The sequence below is a fragment of the Thalia democratica genome, chromosome 1 (genome assembly GCF_965202585.1).
Source record: "Thalia democratica chromosome 1, ktThaDemo2.hap1.1, whole genome shotgun sequence".
Classification (NCBI taxonomy): Eukaryota; Metazoa; Chordata; class Thaliacea; order Salpida; family Salpidae; genus Thalia; species Thalia democratica.
In genome coordinates, this window is record NC_139165.1 from 53,480,040 (window position 1) to 53,499,627 (window position 19,588).

General features: G+C 26.0%; 1 protein-coding gene across 1 annotated transcript; it reads right to left on the reverse strand.

Moving 5' to 3' along the window:
- Window positions 1-70: 70 nt before the first annotated feature.
- On the reverse strand, window positions 71-15,712 carry LOC145843083 (uncharacterized). The gene is made up of 12 exons (XM_082950551.1): window positions 15,562-15,712; window positions 14,166-14,249; window positions 9,424-9,575; window positions 8,668-8,836; window positions 5,901-5,981; window positions 5,404-5,562; window positions 4,875-4,946; window positions 3,086-3,193; window positions 2,644-2,772; window positions 2,345-2,455; window positions 2,103-2,290; window positions 71-943 (listed from the first exon to the last, which is right to left on the reverse strand). The coding sequence occupies exons 1-12, from the start codon at window positions 15,565-15,567 to the stop codon at window positions 460-462; spliced, it is 1,743 nt and encodes a 580-aa protein (XP_082806677.1). The 5' UTR covers window positions 15,568-15,712; the 3' UTR covers window positions 71-459.
- Window positions 15,713-19,588: the final 3,876 nt, after the last annotated feature.

Genomic DNA, 19,588 nt, shown 5'->3' on the forward strand with positions numbered 1-19,588 from the left:
TTTAAATTAAAGCTATTATTATATTTACAACTATAGAACAAGTTTAAGAAAACCATTTAGGGTTGCCAATCCTTAATGCAAAAAAAATCTGACCTTACCTAAAGCTGGAAAATTCAACATGAATTTGTTCGTAAATATGTTTTCATTGATTTAGTTCGTTAAACTGGCAGCTAATTTATTTTTTTGAAATAACTTAGTAAACATAAAATATTATTGAAAACAAAATATCATAATGTTTAATAAAGAAGTTTTTTTTATAAACTTTAACTTTGAATTAACTACATTTTCCAAGAAAAAAAAAATTATCCTGAATTTACCAGAGGGAATGGCAACCTTTAAAAAATTTCTAATACTTCAAATCAATAACAAACTGTATATTAAGTTATAATATTTGAGGGAAATAACTATAAGAAATTGAATTTATATATATAAATATGTCTAGTATCAAAATTAAAGTTGCTATAAAACAACTCCTGTGGCAGTTGAAAAAAAGTCAACAGTCATAATCGTAAATACTTCTTCTTTACAGAAAGGGCATATTTCTTTGATAGAATCTTTGTTTGCGCAACCTTCACAGCATGCATGACATACATTTTCTTTTTTGTGCAGGAGAAGTGTATCTATAGGACTATCCATACAAATTTTGCAGATGCAAGGATTAATTCCATACGCGATAGTCACACAATCGTCTTGTTCTATTTCGTCATAATCTAAAACAGGGGGTAAGTTATACTCAACATCTTCAAAGTCTTCTTGATTTCTCACTTCAGGGATAACAAACATAGGATACTTGATGCTTCGATCAGCATATTTAGTAAATCTTCTAATGTTAGGTACAGCAACACTTTTTACGGATTGGTTAAAGTTTAAATAAGGTTTATTCTTGCTTAATAAGTTCCAAAGATTTATATTGCCAAGCGGTCTTGAAAATATCCAAAAAAATCTATAATTTGTTTGAGTATAAATTTGTTGTTAGATATAGTAATTATATTTAATATATACATGTATTTTAATTGTATAATCAAGTAAATATATATGTATATATACAGGGTTGCCACTCATTTTTTCAAAATTTTTTCCAGGTTTTTCAAATTTCTTCCAGGTTGTTAAAAGTACACATTTTTGGGTCTATTTTTAGTTTAAAGTTAAATTTAAGGTAAAAAACTGTGCTAAATAGTAAAAAAAGATTGAAAAGATACTGTAAAGCTACTTAAAATGTGTTTTTTAATAAAAAAATATTTGATAATGACTTAAATTTTTTATCTATATGATAAATTTTTTGAGTTAAACCGAAACTTTACTACTGAAGATGTTAAAGTTCTTAAAAATTCCAGGTTTTTCCAGGTTTTTTTTTCAAAATTTCTTAAATTCCAGGTTTTTCCAGGTGTTTTTTGCCTAAAATGTCAAATTCCAGGTAAAGTGGCAACCTTGTATATATATATATCGTTCAAGAATCGCTACACAAAGCACAAGTACAGCTTCAAACACGAAAAACATAAAAATACGACAACTTTATCGCAGTACATTTGGAAACTAAAAAATGACGAAGTTAATTTTAAAATTCAGTGGGAAATATTAACAAGAACGAAAAATAAATACAGTTTAAAAAACGGATGTAAATTGTGCAATGCGGAAAAAATCGAAATTTTAAAAGTTAAGAAATCTGAATCTTTAAACAAAAGAAACGAATTACAAACTGGATGCATACATTATAGAAAGCAATTTATCTAAAAATTCTGTTAATAATTTTGTCTAAAATCAACTATCTATTATTACGTAATACCTAATTTTGTATAATTTTATTGCTGTACTTACAAGTTTGCTTTTCATTGAATAAAACTTGGCTGAGGACGCGTATTAAACGCAGAAACAGCTGTACCAAGCAAAAGTTTATTTTGTGTATGTTATTTCTATATATATATATATATATATATATATGTATAAATTGATAAATTTAATCTTTCACACTGAGCCCACCTTAAGGGCTTTATTAATAAAATTTTTATCTTATATATATATAAAATTTTACTTTAAATATTTATTAAATATAAACTATCTATTTTTAGTTTTGTTAAGAATTATTTTTTTAATTGATTACAGACCTATTAGATGTGGTAGGTTTAGGATTGGAAATTTGAAGTCTGTCTGGTCTATCAAGTTTAAATGATTGATTTTTATCAACAGGATAGGGATGCAATAAAGATGGTCGTACTGAGTTACATCTTAAACAAAAAGCAGCAAAATCAGTATTTTCAAACCCAAGTATGCACTGATCACATCTCCAGCCAGGCTGTTTTTGGGTTGCTTTTTATAATTTATACAGTTTATTATTTTTATTACTCACCTTATATTGACTTTCATACTTTAATTTCTCAGGGTAATCATCGTAATAGTCAGTGATGTTTTCATTTGAATTAACTTTTATTAACTCATTTAATTTGACTTTGAATTCATTCTGAAAAATAAAAACTTAATATAGCAAAATCATATTTAAATATGTGGTTGAAAGAAATTAAACTAAGAAATCAATTAACGATATACAGTTACTGAGTTTGAAAACCCGTTCACGGTCAAACTCAGAAACTGTATGAATTTTTCAATAAATAAAAAAAAAAAATTTAATACAAAAGAAACTTTGCAAACCATGTCTTTACTACCGTAGTTTTCACAAATTTCATCATCGATTATTTTTGCGTCTTTACAGTTTACACTTATTGAAGTTTGACCAAAATTGTCTAAACTAACATTTCCAATGTCAACAGTACTGCACAGCTATGATTAAAAAAATTTATTCAGTAAAAAGCAAGTCATCTATAAATTTTATCATACATCAAGAAAAATTAATGAGAACTGTAAATACAAATATTTTATTTCAAATAACCATGTTATAAAGTATAAATCAATTTTTTTCTCTGTTCGAGATGTTCAGTTATAATTAAAACCTTATTTAAGTAGATGAAATAAAATTAAGGGCCTACTAGACGAAATATTTTACTATAATCAAAATGTGATTAAATTAAATATAGAAAAAATTAAAGTAAAATTAAAAACAAACAAAGTTTACGAAAGTAATCTTAAAACATACTGAATAATTGTCATCTTGATTGCTCACAGAAAACTCCTTGGAATATATTTCACTTCTTGGTCTCAAATAGAAATACACTGATTTCGTTGGTGGGCTCAGTAGAAAGTCCTTTTGTCATAAAATATGTATACTACTTTTTTTGATGGATAAAATTAAATTATCAAAACAGGGTTCGTACTCAAAAAAAATCAGTTTTAGCCTGATATTTTCAAGGCAAAGTTTATTGGGTAGCCTTTAACTTCGGGCAACATAGTTAGGTACCCGACTAACTTTATGCTCGAACAAACATGAACTAATTCTAATCTAAGATTTTTGGTCTCTTTTTTTTATATCCTGTGACGTTTTTCTTAATCCTTGTTGGTTGGCGTCTAGATGAGCTTATTACCAGTTAAAACATCATGTCATATTAAGTTTGTTCTTTGTGTAATCTTTGATACATTTTAAACAATCTGTAGGAAACAGCTTTATAATTTTTGTGTAAAAAATAAACAAAAAAAAAATTTTTTTGTCATAATTTTTTTTATGGCTTTTTTACAAAATCTGCTTCCTACAAGTTGTTTGTAATATTAAAAAGGAAACTTCCTGAAAGTTTGAATTAAATTTCTTTAAAAATAAAGAAAGAGATAGACTTTTAATAATTTTTTCAAAATTATTAGAAAATTGGCCTTGTATCGGACTTTTTTTTTTAACTTGCTATATCTCTAAAGCTTATTTTTTATTTTTTGTTCTATAAAAAGTATCTTACAGTATATACTCTAAGCTTTGAAATAAGAGCCAATATTATCTTTTTTTCAAAAAAAAATGTTGGATCCACCTCCCTATGCCCATAACTACAGCCAAATTAATACACCATACATTCACTTTGTTATATTCCCCTCTCACTGAAACATATAGAAGTCTTTGTAAATCACCCCTGAATTGTATAATTGCAAGGAAAATTACTGGTAAGAATATTATTACTATTACTGAAACTCAATCCTACTTTAGTTTACAAAACGAAGACGAGGAACCTCTACGAAACACTATCTTGTGACTCGTTTTATAATATATAATAGTACAATCAAACAAGGAAATAATTCATTTATAATCTTCATTCACCAGTGCTTATAAAAAGAACAACATATTTAAAAAAATATCTGGAGCAAATGTAACGTATAAACCTAGCATACCCGTTTTTGTTGATAGTTAGTTATACATCAAGAATTTTACAAGTCAAATACAATTTTTTATTCATTAATAATCAAAATTTCTACGTCTAATCGTATAAAATAATATTTTTCGAAAACTTAAACACTTCAAAACTTTTAGAAATTCAGAAGTTTAGTAATACTTAAACTGACAAATCCTGAAATAATTCCAAATTGCCAAATTTACTTATCTAGTTTTCTTAGCCTGATTTTACTGACACATACAAACCTGTTAAACAATTTAAATATGTTTATTAAAAAAAGAAAGTTTTGTAAATAAATATTCATAATAATTCTTTGATATATAATATCTTGATGAAAATTAAATACTTATATTTTTTTAATTTTTATACTAGGTGTTATATAAATAGTTAACTTTTTTCTACTAAGAAGTACATTGAAAGTGAAAAATAAGCTAGTAAAAAAATTGAAAAGAATGTTATATTTGAAAACTGTTTACTTTTTTATTCAAATTACAGAACTTTTTCATACCTCTACAATTCTTAAAAGAGTAATGTTTTTTATAAATATTTATACATTATAAAAAAAAGTAAATATATATAGATTGTGCTTGTAGACTAAAATAAAAATAAAACAGTTACCAAATCTTGTGACGCCATTCTAGGAAGTTTATTTGGTGGTTCACTTGATTCATAAAAACTACAATCATTGAGCTGTTAAACAATAATGGTATAAAAAATTTTGACAATAAAAAATTGCAGTCCATACATTTGTATTAGAAACCATTTACAAAAATGACTACATCTCAAAAACAAAAACTTCACATTTTAAGAAATTAAACTGACTTAAACTGAAAGCTATACCTTTCGCTTTTACATAATACAGTGGGCTAGCAAGTGGTAATTGACTTTTTTAGTGAATATAAAAATTAAACTTAGAGTTATACATAGTTAAATAGAACAGGGTTTCTTATTTCAAAAACTTGTTTTGTTTCTTTTCTGCTTCAGAATTTCAATATTTAAGTAAGCCTAAATGTTGCCCCCCTTTGCAGCCCACTGTGTATAAGAATATATGTTTTTTTTTAATTTTGTCCTCAAGCATCAACAACATTCGAATATAATTCATATTAAATCAATTAAATTTAATTTTAGATAACATAAAATAGCAAACCAATGTATTATCAGTCTTGTTAGCTTGTTGCAAAAAATTACAAGATCTTCCAAGCATCTTAAAAGAAGGAATTTCACAGTTAATGACTTCAGGATTATCAATAGCAGAATTTTTTGAACAAAATAGTTTCTGACTTGAGTCAATACTGTCAACACTTCCCTGTATAAAAGCACAAATATTCAGTTTTTTACAGTTTTGTATAGAAGTGTAACAGTGCAACGGTATTATAATGAGCAAATAACTACTTAAAAACTACTTGGTCAGGTAAATTGAACTAATATCCTTAGGTTTATTAAAACTCCTCTGTTAAAAACAAAGAAATTTTTGTTAAAAAAATTGTAATTAAAGCATAAACTTTCAAAACAATAGTATTTTGTTTGATGATTTTAAATTAGTTGGAAAATGATCATTTAAGTTAGTCTTAAAATTTTAAACAAAATAAAAATACAAAACATACACTTTAAAAGTACTAAATATAGGATAACTAAAGTAATAACCAAATCTTGTGAAGAGATTCTAGGAAGCTTTATTGGTGGCTCACTAACAGCATTTAAATCATAAAATCCACTATCACTGCTCTGTTAAAAATCATGGTTAAAATAAAATAAAAACTATAAATTTTGTTCATAAAACTAAATGTTTAAAATAAAATACTTATAAATATTAATTCTAGTAGACAAACTATTTAGAGTATGAATATACTATTTACAGGGTTGCTAAAGGTTATTGAAAACTTTTCCAAGTTTTCTGAATTTCTTTCAGGTTTTAGAAAGTACAAGTTTTTTTGTCTATTTTTAGTCAAAATTAAACTTTAGGTAAAAAACTGTCTTTAAATGTATAAAAATATTGAAAAGATACTGTAATACTGCTTAAAAAAGTTTTATAACAAGTAAAATTCTAAATGATACAAAAAATATATACCATAGATTTTTTGTATTTAATCAAAGTTCAATTAATTTACATGTAAAAATTTATTAAGGGCATAGGAGGGTTAACACTTTTTTCACAATTTGATCTTATTATATACAGGGTTGCCACTATTTGAGCCAAAAAATCTTCCCTGAGTGACCAAAAATTTCCCTGAGTAACCTTAAATTTCCCTGAGTTTCCCTGAGTATTTTTCAAATCTTAAAAAAAAAAATTTCTCTTCTAAGTCTAACACAAATTATTAATACCTCATTCTCATTTTTCTTCTTTAATAATAAAAGGAAGGTTGTATAAGAAGTAATTGCATTATTTTTATTCTTAGAGGCTTTCAATTTAAGATGTTTTTTCGACATACTGTGCGATTTCAATGCCCTTATACCCATGTTGGATAAGGCCATTGGTGTATCATCACCACACCACTTACATTTAAACTTCTCTTTGTCTACATCCTCAAGTAACCAATCTTTGAAGTATTCATGGTTAAGCCAACTTTTTTTAAACAAGGTTTTAAACTGTACTTTACTCATAATACTTAAAAAAGCTTTTAAATTAAATCTGCAAAAAAGTTGTAAAGTGTATTAAAACATTCACACTAAAAAATTAATTACCATTACTGCTACTACTTTTGAAATTATTATTTATAAACAAAAATTTAACCTCTATTTTTTTAACAAAAGTAATACAACACTAATCTGTATTCATTTTAATTTTTTTTACTGAAAACAAGTAGTTGTAAACAAATAACAAATAACTTTATTATTTAAAAAGTAAGAACTAATAGTACAACATAGTGTTTTTTAAACTACATAAGTAACTAAAAATAAAAAGTTTATTAGAACTTTTCAATGAATAGTTAACAACAACTTTTATTTCTCTAAACTGTTTGATTTTACTTAAGTAAATATAAATTTAAAACTTAAAAAAATTACAATGTTAATACTAAGAATATTCAAGAACTAGCCGCAAGGCTAAAAAAATTCTAAATAACCACTTAAATAATAAAAATTACTACTTTTGAACAAAATATTGAAACTGGATTAACTAAACCTCATTCTAGATCTAGAAAAAAAATTCCCTGAGATTTTCAAAAACTTCCCTGAAATTTAGAGAAAAAATCAAAACTTCCCTGAGTTTCCCTGAGTTAAAAGAAAAATGCCAAAATTCCCTGAGTTTCCCTGAGATTCCCTGAGATTTTCTACAGTTTGAAAATTCCCTGAGATTCCCTGAGTGTGTGGCAACCCTGTATATAGAGTTTTAACCAAGCTACAAGATGCTTTTTACAGAATTTAAAATTAAAAAATAGTTTTGAGATATAGCAGGTCAAAGTCGGAGGCAACAACAGGTTCCTTATGTGAGGCCCAAACTAAAACAGTAAAAAAAGACTATTTCACTAAAAATCTGTCTTCTCTTACGCTTTTTGAGATAACTACCTCAAACTTGCAGGAAATGTTCCTTGTAATATTTACAAATTTCTGTCAAAATATTATTTCAAAAAATTAAAATTTCATAAAAAAAGTAAACAAAAGAAAATTTTTTTTTTATCGTATTTTTTTTTTCTTTCAACAAAATTTTCTAAATATAGCAAGGAACATTTCCTGAAAATTTGAGGTAGTAATCTCGAAAAACGTAGGAATAGATAGATTTTTAGTGATACCTAGTTATTTTCCGTTTTAGTTTGCGCCCCCATAAAGAGCCTATTGTAGTCTCCGACTTCGACCTACTATATCTTAAAATTTATTTAGAATTTTTAAAATATGTGAAAAGCAAGTTGTAGCTTAGTTAAAACTCCATAAAATAAGACTAAATTGTGAAAAAGGTGATTTCAGAAGGCTATATTTTGAAACTTACACCAGATATACTGGAGTTGACGATGAAAGGCAAAAAATATATATAGAATTAAGTTATTTAACTTGATAAATCAAATCTTTCATACTGAGCCCACCTTAAGGGCTTTATTAATAAAAAGGTTTATTTCAAGATGTAAAACTTAAAGGACTCAAGTTTCGTGCTTATGCACTTATCAGCTGACTCAAGTCCTTTCAGTTTTACATCTTGAAATAAACCTATTTATATATATAAGTCTAGAAATTATAAACCAACATTTATGTTCTTTTAACAATGTTATAATAAGTTAATCAATAAGATTTTCAGTTAGAATTAAGTTCATAAACTTTTTTTTTCAGGGTAAAATGTTATAAAAACAGTGTCAACCATATTTCAAAAAATTATGAAATATAATAACACTTTATTATTTTTTTATTATTATTATTATGTTTTCATTAAAGTCTAACAAATTTATTGTGGTTACCCTTAAAAAAATAATTATCTAAAAAGAACCGAAAACTGTGACTTATAGCTTCTAGCTGTTTTCTTATGACCAGGTTGAAGATAATATTGACAAAATGTTGATGATGCCAAATGTGGTGTATCTTGACTTAAAAGACAAATGCCAACATCCTCAAAAACTAAAGTTTCCAAGCAAGGCTGAATCAGTTTCCACAAATCCCTTAAAATATTAACTTAGCTATAAGTTCAGTACCATTAAAATAAGATTTCTACTGTTGATAAATATAAATATTGGTTAAATGGCAATTCAAATTCTTTAAAAAAAAGTAAGGGACTATATCTCAAAAATTATTATATATTTGAGAAAGTAAAAACTTTCATGTCGATCTAATTAATAAGACTATTATAGTAATTTATTTTAAATTGAATTTTCAAAACTACTATTATAAAAAACTATTGTAGCCATTTCTTGTAAAGTATTTAAAATTTTGCAAAAGTAAAAAATACTCTTGTAAGTAATTAATAAGATTACAATAGTACAAAAAAGCTTGAAAAACAATTCTTTTAAAAGAGAAAATAAGGAATAATTAAAGTTTATATTTTAAATTTTCAATACTTGGATATTTCAGCACTCAAAAATTTTACATAAATACTTATAAAATTTAGAGCTATAAAAGTTTTTAGTAAAATACTTATCTTGGTATACAATCTTTACTTTTAATTTATATTTACAGAAACTAGTACTTTTCCCAACTGACTTAGATAAATATATTTATACACATAGAGTTTACTTAAACTCTAACTGACCTGCTGCTATACACTTCTACAACTTGAGTGTTAATAAACTTAACAATTGGATCATTTTTATCTAGCATTATGAATAGCAGCTTTTTTGAGTCACTATCATAATTTAATTTGGTGCCATTCTTTTTGAGATAACTATAGAATACTTTTATAACCTGTTGGTTACAATTGTTAACAAATTATTACTTATAAAATTTCTTAAGTTGTATGTTGTTTACTAGTATTTTTTTTTTAATATTAATTTTCAGTTATGTGTAACTTTGTTTGAGCCAATTCTTAATACTAATTTTTTGAATTAATGTTATATATATATATATATATATATATATATTATATATTTATTTATTCATTTAATTATATAAAAACTATAATTCATACAGCTGTTTCACACATTGAAATGTAAAATTTCATGTGATCTTCAGTGAGTTGTAGTTTATTATAATAGTGAACAGAAATTTCGATTTTAGAATTTTTTATAGTAATTATGACGTAGTAATGGTACAGTTTCACACATGAAATTTTACATTTCAATGTGTGAAACAGCTGTATGAATTATAGTTTTTATATAATTAAATGAATAAATATTAAGCTCCAATTTGATTTGTCGAGCACTATCGATCAGAACTTTGTATAAAACCTTTAATATATATATTATATATATATGTTTCACAAAGCTTTAATTTTTCATAAAGCCTTGATCATCAGCCAGTTAAATTCAAAATACAAAGCACTGTACTAAACAAAGATACAAAAGTTATGCAAAAAAACAAAAAACAGTATGACGTAATATTGTACATTACAAATATTCAGTACAAAAATCGATCTACCTTCTAACTAATTAAACAACTAAAATTAGTTATTACAACAACAATTTTTTAGTTGTTTAATTAGTTAGAAGGTAGATCGATTTTTGTACTGAATATTTGTAATGTACAATATTACGTCATACTGTTTTTTGTTTTTTTGCATAACTTTTGTATCTTTGTTTAGTACAGTGCTTTGTATTTTGAATTTAACTGGCTGATGATCAAGGCTTTATGAAAAATTAAAGCTTTGTGAAACATATGTTCCAGAAATTTTAAAATCGCCATTTGAATAAATTATTTAAAAGCCCTTCAAGTGGGCTCAGTTGAAAGTGTTTACGTTTAAACATTAACCTTATTTTATATTTATTCTCCAAATTTTTGTCGAGCACAGTAAACAAAAACACGTTCGTATATAAAAAATGTCAGATTTTAAAAAGTTTGATATCAAGCACTCGATTAAGAATATTCCATGTAGTAAACAAGATGTGTATAAGGAAGCATTAATACAGAAGACCCAACACTTAGTAAGACGGATGCGGTGGAAAGCAAAGTTCTTCGAAGAAGAAGATCAAGTGGCTGCAGAAGAACACGAAACATACGGGTTCAAAACAACACGCACACCTAAGCCAATACAACATCTACAGGCATTTGAAGAAGACCTAATAAAAATGGTGCAAGACGTGGAGTTCAGAACAAGTAGAAGCCGTTTCCAAAATGAACTTTCAAAGATTGTGCAGGACATAAGTAAGTGCAAAAATTTGATTGTGCCTTCTGATAAAACTTCTAATTTTTACGAAATTTCAGTAAATGACTATAAAAAATTATTAAAAGACAATATTACTAAAGATTACGAAAAATGTACTGATAAAACTTTAAATGATATTAATGTAGAAGCTAAAAATTTAACTAAAAACTTAAAAATACACGATAGGATTAAAAAATTGCCTTTGAAAAACGCATACATAACGGTCAAAGACCATAAAGATAACTTTTTGACACATCCCAAGTGTAGATTGATTAATACTTCTAAGTCCGATGTAGGTCGTATAGTTAAGGTTAAGATTGACTGTATTAATAAGGCTGTGCGTTTAAAATCTAAACTTATGCAGTGGACTGATACAGACCAAGTCTTAAATTGGTTCACTGGTTTGGAAAAACAAACGTACAGCTTTTTTAAGTTTGATGTAGTCGATTTTTATCCTTCTATCAGCGAAGAATTGGTAACAAAATCACTAAAATTTGCTGGTATTTATACTAGCGTACCTACTGAAGATTTAGGTCTAATAAAAAACGCATGTAAATCAGTACTTTATGAACAAGGAAACCTGTGGCAAAAGAAGAGAGCAAATAACACCAGCTCTCTTTTTGATGTAGCGCAGGGATCGTTCATGGGTGCAGAGTTATGTGAATTAGTAGGTCTTTTTTTGTTAGATGGGTTGAAGAATATCTTTGGTTTAGAAAGAGTTGGGTTGTACAGGGACGATGGTCTAGCTGTACTGCCCAATTCTTCTGGCTTTATAGTTGAAAGGCTAAAAAAACAAACGCACGCCTTCTTCAAGTCTATGGGGTTAAGAGTCACTATTGAATCACCAATGTTGACGACTGACTACCTGGATGTGAAGCTCAACTTGCATGATCTCTCCTATATGCCTTATAAAAAGAAAAACGCAAAAATTATGTATATAAATAAATATTCTAGCCACCCAAAAAATATTATAAACCAAATACCAAAAATAATTAATAAACGTTTAAATAAAAGATCAAGCAACGAAGAAAACTTTTTAAAGACAAAACAAGATTACGAACTAATAATGAAAAAATGCGGTTACAATGATAAACTTAATTTTGAAACAACGGAGCAAAAAAACAAAACGACCAATAAAAGTAAAAGAAAGCGAAATATAATTTGGTATAATCCCCCATTCTGTACTTCAGTTAAAACAAACATCGGCAGAGAATTTATAAACCTAGTAAAAAAACATTTCAACAAAAATAACCCATTATCAAAGATATTTAACAAACATAATATGCGAATCAGTTATTCATGTATGGCGAATTTGGAGAGATTAATCAAGTCACATAATCAAAGGATTTTAAACAAAAGTAATTCAATCAAAAATCAGTGTAATTGCGCCGGTGGCTGTAAATACAATTTGAAGGGGGGCAATTGCCGGTCAGAGAACATTATTTACAAGGCAACAGTTAACTCTGACCTTGAAAAGAAGTTCTACATCGGCCTATGCTCCACTCAATTCAGATTTCGGTATGCCAACCATAAAAAATCCTTTAAAGGTGGTGTATACGAAAATGAAACTGAGCTTTCGAAGTATGTTTGCGGCCTTAAGCGCAAAAACATTGATTTTAAATTAACTTGGGAGGTGATAAAAAGAGCACAGCCAATAGCAGATGGTAACAACCCTGTTTGTAGGCTGTGCTTAAAAGAATCAACAGCCGTTATGTATGCGTTAAAAAAGGAAGGTTGTTTAAATAAGCGAAGCGAATTTATATCGTCTTGTAGACATATAAAAAAGCTTCTTTTAAAACACAACAAATTTTGAAGCATTTTATAGTCAATTAACTGTTGTTTTCGTTAATTCTAGTTGTTTAATTAGTTAGAAGGTAGATCGATTTTTGTACTGAATATTTGTAATGTACAATATTACGTCATACTGTTTTTTGTTTTTTTGCATAACTTTTGTATCTTTGTTTAGTACAGTGCTTTGTATTTTGAATTTAACTGGCTGATGATCAAAGCTTTATGAAAAATTAAAGCTTTGTGAAACATATGTTCCAGAATTTTTAAAATCGCCATTTGAATAAATTATTTAAAAGCCCTTCAAGTGGGCTCAGTTGAAAGTGTTTACGTTTAAACATTAACCTTATTTTATATATACATATATATATATAATTTATTCAAATGGCGATTTTAAAAATTCTGGAACATATGTTTCACAAAGCTTTAATTTTTCATAAAACTTTGATCATCAGCCAGTTAAATTCAAAATACAAAGCACTGTACTAAACAAAGATACAAAAGTTATGCAAAAAAACAAAAAACAGTATGACGTAATATTGTACATTACAAATATTCAGAATATATTCAGAATTGTAATATGTTCCAGAATTTTTAAAATCGCCATTTGAATAAATTATTTAAAAGCCCTTCAAGTGGGCTCAGTTGAAAGTGTTTAAGTTTAAACATTAACCTTATTTTATATATATATATATATATATATATAAACGGGTCTAAATTGCACAAAGACAAAATTGCACAAGAACAAAATTGCAAAGAGCCAAATTAGCACAAATTACATTTTAGCACGGAAGTAAAAAATATAAAAAATAAAAAATAAAAAAAATAACAGAAAAATACACTAAAAGATAATTTTATAAAAAAAAATCTGACTAAGGGTAAGGGGTAACAGTGATAGTAAAAAAAAATAACTAATAAAAATTTTAATTAAAAATAAAAATAAATAATAGTAATAATAAAAGCTCCCAACCAAGGGTAAGGGTTAGGGGTAACAGTGATAGTAAAAAAAAATAATATAAATTAAAAAAAAAACTTAAAAGAAAAACAATTTACCAACCAAGGGTAAGGGTTAGGGGTAACAGTGATAGTACAAATAAAAAATAAACAAATTAAAAAAAAAATCTAATTTATAAAAATTTAAAATTACATTTAAAAAATTTAACTCGTGTTAAAATGTTTCTGTGCAATTTATTTTTGTGTAATTTTATCCCTTTGTGCAAAAGTATATTTGTGCAACTTTGTGCACTGATGCAATTTTGTACGCTTGTGCAAATTTGACAGCTACCCATATATATATTAAAAATAAAATATTACGCTATATCTACAGTTTTTTGATATCAGATATAATTGTAAACAATTTTAAAATTACTGAAATATTTTCTAAATAAAATGCTTAACAATCAAACCTCTTTAGCAGTAAGAACTGAATCTTTTTGACTTGAACATGATTTATTCAAAAACATCAATCTTTGTTTGAAAACATACATTATCTAAAACAAGTTTTGCTTGAGCCATTGTAAAATATTTTTTAAGAACCCAATACATGGTATTTTTTTCTAGAGACTTAAAAGGATATATCAGTAAGATAAAAATAAAATACTAATAGTTGCAATCATTTTAAATAAAATATTTTTAATTTAAAACTTGATATTAGTGCTGTCAATCTTTAAAAGAATCAACTAGCCTAGTATTACTACTTCTTAGTCTAAGTTGCTGGGTAAATAAAACTATAAAATTTTGCACATTTAATTTTACTAAGCACAATTTATTTTAATCCAAAGTCTATGTTTAGCTAGATAAGATAGTACAAATTATGTGCCAGTATATAACCAACTTTTGAAAAAGTTTTAACATTTGTTTACCTAAAAACTTGGTAAAATGAAGATTTTTTTTAAATTGTAGATTATGTCAGTTAAAATTATTGCTTATCTCCTTTATATAAGAAAAAGCAGTGTTGAATGTTAAAATGAAGCCTCTTAATTTTTAATGGTGATATTATTTTGAATTATTATGTTGTTATAAGATACATTTCAGGTCATAGGGGGTCATATAAGTCATACTATGTGTTGTAGAATATCTCAGCTATCAGATAATTTTTATTACATAAAGTTTTAAGTTTATTTTAACATATGAGGGAAAAAAGTTGGTAAGTAAAAAGTTAAAGGTAAGTGAAAGGGTAAAATAGACGTTTTCATTAAAAAAATCTTTTAGATCAGTGTTTCCTAAAAGTTGCAAACAGCATACTAGTGTACATAATTATCAAGTATCAAACTGAGCACAAAAATTATTATGAGTATTATAAAAGTAAAGGTAAAAACTATCACATTTTCTTTTAAGGTAGTTTACTAACAAGCTTTAAAATTGTGTACACTAAAAAATGTGATTATATATTATACAAAGATTTATTTTGTTACTGATTTACTTTGCATAGTACTTAAACTTTAAAAACTTTTTCTTTAAAACTAAAATCTAAGATGAGATACATGTTTTGTTAAAATTTAATTGCTTAAGAATATTGAATATCTTTTTATATATTACTGGAAATATTAAACTAATTGAAAAAAAATATTTCAAAATTTTTACATACTCGAGATAAAAAGGTTATTCTATTCTTACATATAGTTTTAAAATTAAAAGATATTTTTAGTTTTTTTATTGCTTAGACTCTATCCATTTACTCTAAAATAAAATTGACAATATACAGCTTAAAAAGAAGCAAAATTATGATTTTTTGAATAAAAAATTAATTGTCAATTAAAAAACCATATTTATACTTTAAAAGTAAACAAAACTATAACTTACATTCATTGTTTAGATGTAGGTGTCTTCAACTTTATTAAAGAGCTAAAGATAATTTTTACAGTTATATCATAACACCTATGTAAATTTTAAGAAAAAAAATTGTATTTAATAAGTATATTAGTTACTTAGTGTTGCTTTAATTAATACCTATTTCAAGTCTATACATTAAAGTAAATAAATTGGTTAAATCAGTACAATTATTTATAAGATTTTAAGACTGTGAATAGTTATATTTATAATAAAACAATCCGCTTATTAATAAATAGCATTATTATTGTCATCTATTATATTTAAAAAATTTATTATTTTAGTTGTAACAAGAGCTTTTTTCTTGAAGTTTAAACATACATATTTTAACTTCACAATATTTTTTGTATAGAGAATAAACACTAAATTCATTCATTGAGTTCATTCTTAGGTTCATTCAATAAATTCTTAGTTACTTAAAGTCTTAAATAAAATTAAGATGACAATTTTCTTACACACAAACTTTAAACTTTTTAACTTTTAAAACTAACACTGTTATAAATCATCCTTAAGTTATGCAGCTTACTATGTTTAAAATAGGGGTGGGCAACGTACGGCCCGGGGGCCGGTTCCGGCCTGCAGAGTGAAAATGACCAGCCCCCAAACCTTTTTTAATTTTAAATGGGAACCGGCCCGCAGGCAACATTGATCCGGCCCGCAAGTGGATGATTGGGTCCGCTAAGCATTTTCAAAATTGATATAAATTCCGGCCAGCCAATTTAATTATTACAAAACTTGTACAAAACCTTTTTTGAACTATTTCATTAAACAAAACTGTAAGACTTTGACCCTGAAAACGTTTGTTAAAATGGCTTATTATTTTGTGGTTATAAAACACTATTTTGTTATAGTATCTTGTTCTGTTTCAAGTCAGTTGAAGTAATCTTTCTCAAATTATCCAAAAGCAATTGTTTGCTGAACTAACTTTAATGATCTTACCTACCATAATGTTTTCATAAAAAATAGATGTGCCAAAAATTGCTCTCTTTTCCAAATAAGTATTGAGTTGTTTTTTAAATGTTTAAAAAAGTAAAAAATTAATATCCTTTTAAACATCGACAAATTTTTTAAGTCAAACTGCTCAAATTTAAATTTTTGTCAAATGTTTTAATTTTAGACTACCATTTGCACTTTTTCTGCTATTGTTTTTTCATTAAGGACTTTTTGATTAACTATATGGTTAAGTTTAGTGATGACCAATTGATGACAATAGTTTCACTTGATAATAAGTTAGGTCGTCATTTTGCAGACTTTTAACAATTAAGTGAAGAATTTGACATTATTTCATCACCGTTGACGTTTGACACCAAAAATGTACATAGTAATATTGTTAGAACTGCTGAACTTCAATGTGCATGGTTGCCACTCATCAAGCTGAGAAAAATTTCCTGACTTTTCCTGACTTTTTACCAAAATTTTCCTGACTTTTCTAAATCAAACTCTTAAATTAAACTTATTCTAAAATACATAATCTAACACTTAAAACTATATAAAGCTTCCAATCTAATTTTATTACAGCTTAAAAACAATAGTTTTTTGCTGAATTCTATCATCAAACTTCCAGTACTCACACCATCTGTGTATGATTGATATTTGTAATAAACAGCTCTATCAGCAAAATACTTGTATTATTACCTTATAAACACAGCTTGTCTGAAAAAAGAAACAATTTTTTAGCAAACCCTAGCATAAATGTATCTAGATAAACAAACGACATATAAGGAACTTATACAGTTAAAACCTTGAATTAATAACGAACTTTCATAATTAAAATCTTAAAACAATAACAAATTTTTACAGTTGAAAACTTAAAACAATAAAGAACACAATTTTTTACCAGTTCCTAGTATAAATGTATCTAAATAAATGAAACGACATATAAGGAACTTTTACAATTAAAACCTTAAATCAATAAGGAACTTTCACAACTCAAACCTTAAAACAATAACGAACTTTTACAGTTAAAACATTAAAACAATAAAGAACTTAATCAAATATTCTTTTTTTATATGTATATACTAAAATTTATTTTCTTAGTTTTTTTATTAGCACTTCAACCTCTTCATCTAATACTAAATTAGTATAAAATTTGTAACAAATAGATATACTCTTATTTACTTTAAAAACTTGAGTTACTCTACAAAAAATACAAATAATAAGTAAACTTAATCTTTGCATATACCTCTCTTATAACTTATTTTATAAATTTAAACAAATTTGGAAAAATTATAAAGAGGTAAAGTATACACATTAACTTGTTACATAAAATACTAAACTAACTACTTAGTTGTAAAGAACTCAATTGTTTACTTAAACAAAAAACTCTTTGATTCTAAAATTATGCTAGATAAACTTTTGTGTACCTATCACAGTTTCACTATGGAAGTGTCCTTGCTACAGATCATCAAACAAAAAGCTTACAAAATCTGCTTGTTCAAGTAGGGTACTTGTTCAATATGTTAATAAAAAATTTTTGCAGTTTAATAAAGGATATTTTACTAATTTATACCAGCTTGAAGGCATTGGAAATAAAATTAAATATTTTTGTAAAATTCTAGGAAAATTTTGTAATTTTTTCTGACTTTAAAGGACTTTTAATTAATTTTTACCACTTGAAGGCTTTGGAAAACAAGGAATTTTGTAAATTTAAACTGACAAAATATGACTTTTGTTTTTAATTTTATCAAACTTCCTGACTTTTCCTGACTTTTTTTCAAAACCCCCCATTTTTTCCTGACTTTTCCTGACTTTTGTAATTTATTCAAATTTTTCCTTAAAAAAGCTTACAAAATCTGCTTGCTCAAGTAGGGTACTTGTTCAATATGTTAATAAAAAAATTTTGCAGTTTAATAAAGGATATTTTACTAATTTATACCAGCTTGAAGGCATTGGAAATAAAATTAAATATTTTTGTAAAATTCTAGGAAAATTTTGTAATTTTTTCTGGCTTTAAAGGACTTTTAATTAATTTTTACCACTTGAAGGCTTTGGAAAACAAGGAATTTTGTAAATTTAAACTGACAAAATATGACTTTTGTTTTTAATTTTATCAAACTTCCTGACTTTTCCTGACTTTTTTTCAAAACCCCTTATTTTTCCTGACTTTTCCTGACTTTTGTAATTTTTTCAAATTTTTCCTGACTTTTCCTGATTTCCTGACTTTTCCTGACCGAGTGGCAACCCTGAATGTGGCAGTACACAAAAAGAAAAGTTTAAAACTGAAAAATTGACAGGTTTTATGACTTACTTAACAAGTAAAAGTTTGTTAATTTAAAAAAGATTACAATGAAGTTATTTTTTCTGTTTGAGTCTACATATTTTTGCAAACAAACATTATTAACCTTGTATATAAATAAAGTATGTATTAAAAAGTAAGCTGCGTTCAAATCTTACTGATACAAATTTGCAGTTATTACTGAGAATATCTACTTCAAATAAACTTCCAGATTTCAAACAACTTGTTAAAAACTTTTATGATCCAAAAATGTCTCATTGATTTCATTTTAGTGTAATTATTCTTGCTCAATTCTTTTAACTCAACATTTAAAGTATAATGTGACAGTTTTATGTTTTAGTTTTTTGTTTAGTAATATTTTCACTAGTGAAATCGATCTTAATCTAAAAGTCTACTGAACTAAAAATTTTTTATGCTAAAAATATATATTAATTTTCTTTTTTGTTTCAATATTTTGTTATTTTATGTTTGTAGTCTTATTAAAGTATTTTAGGTGCACTGTTTGATTAACATTTTTAAAGTACAGAATTTAGTTAAATTTCTTAAGTTAGTTATAACTATTTGATATTTTGAAAGTAAAAGTGTTAAAATTTCAAGCCAAAGTAATTTGTTATCTAGGTTTAACTGCTTTTTAAATAAGTTAATAAGAAAACTTGAAATCGAACATATATTATTTGTTGCTTTTATAAGATTTTTAGATAGATCTTATGATTTATTTATAGAGCCATAGTTTGTCAACTTCTAAAGATGACCATGGAGCTAGTT

What these genes read in the sequence shown, in the direction of transcription:
- LOC145843083 (XM_082950551.1), bottom strand. An exon ending in GAATCTCTTCACAAGATTTG is followed by an intron (nt 5,563 to 5,900) that starts GTTATTACTTTA and finishes GCTTTTATACAG; the next exon opens with GGAAGTGTTGACAGTATTGA. An exon ending in AAACCTACCACATCTAATAG is followed by an intron (nt 944 to 2,102) that starts GTCTGTAATCAA and finishes AACAAATTATAG; the next exon opens with ATTTTTTTGGATATTTTCAA.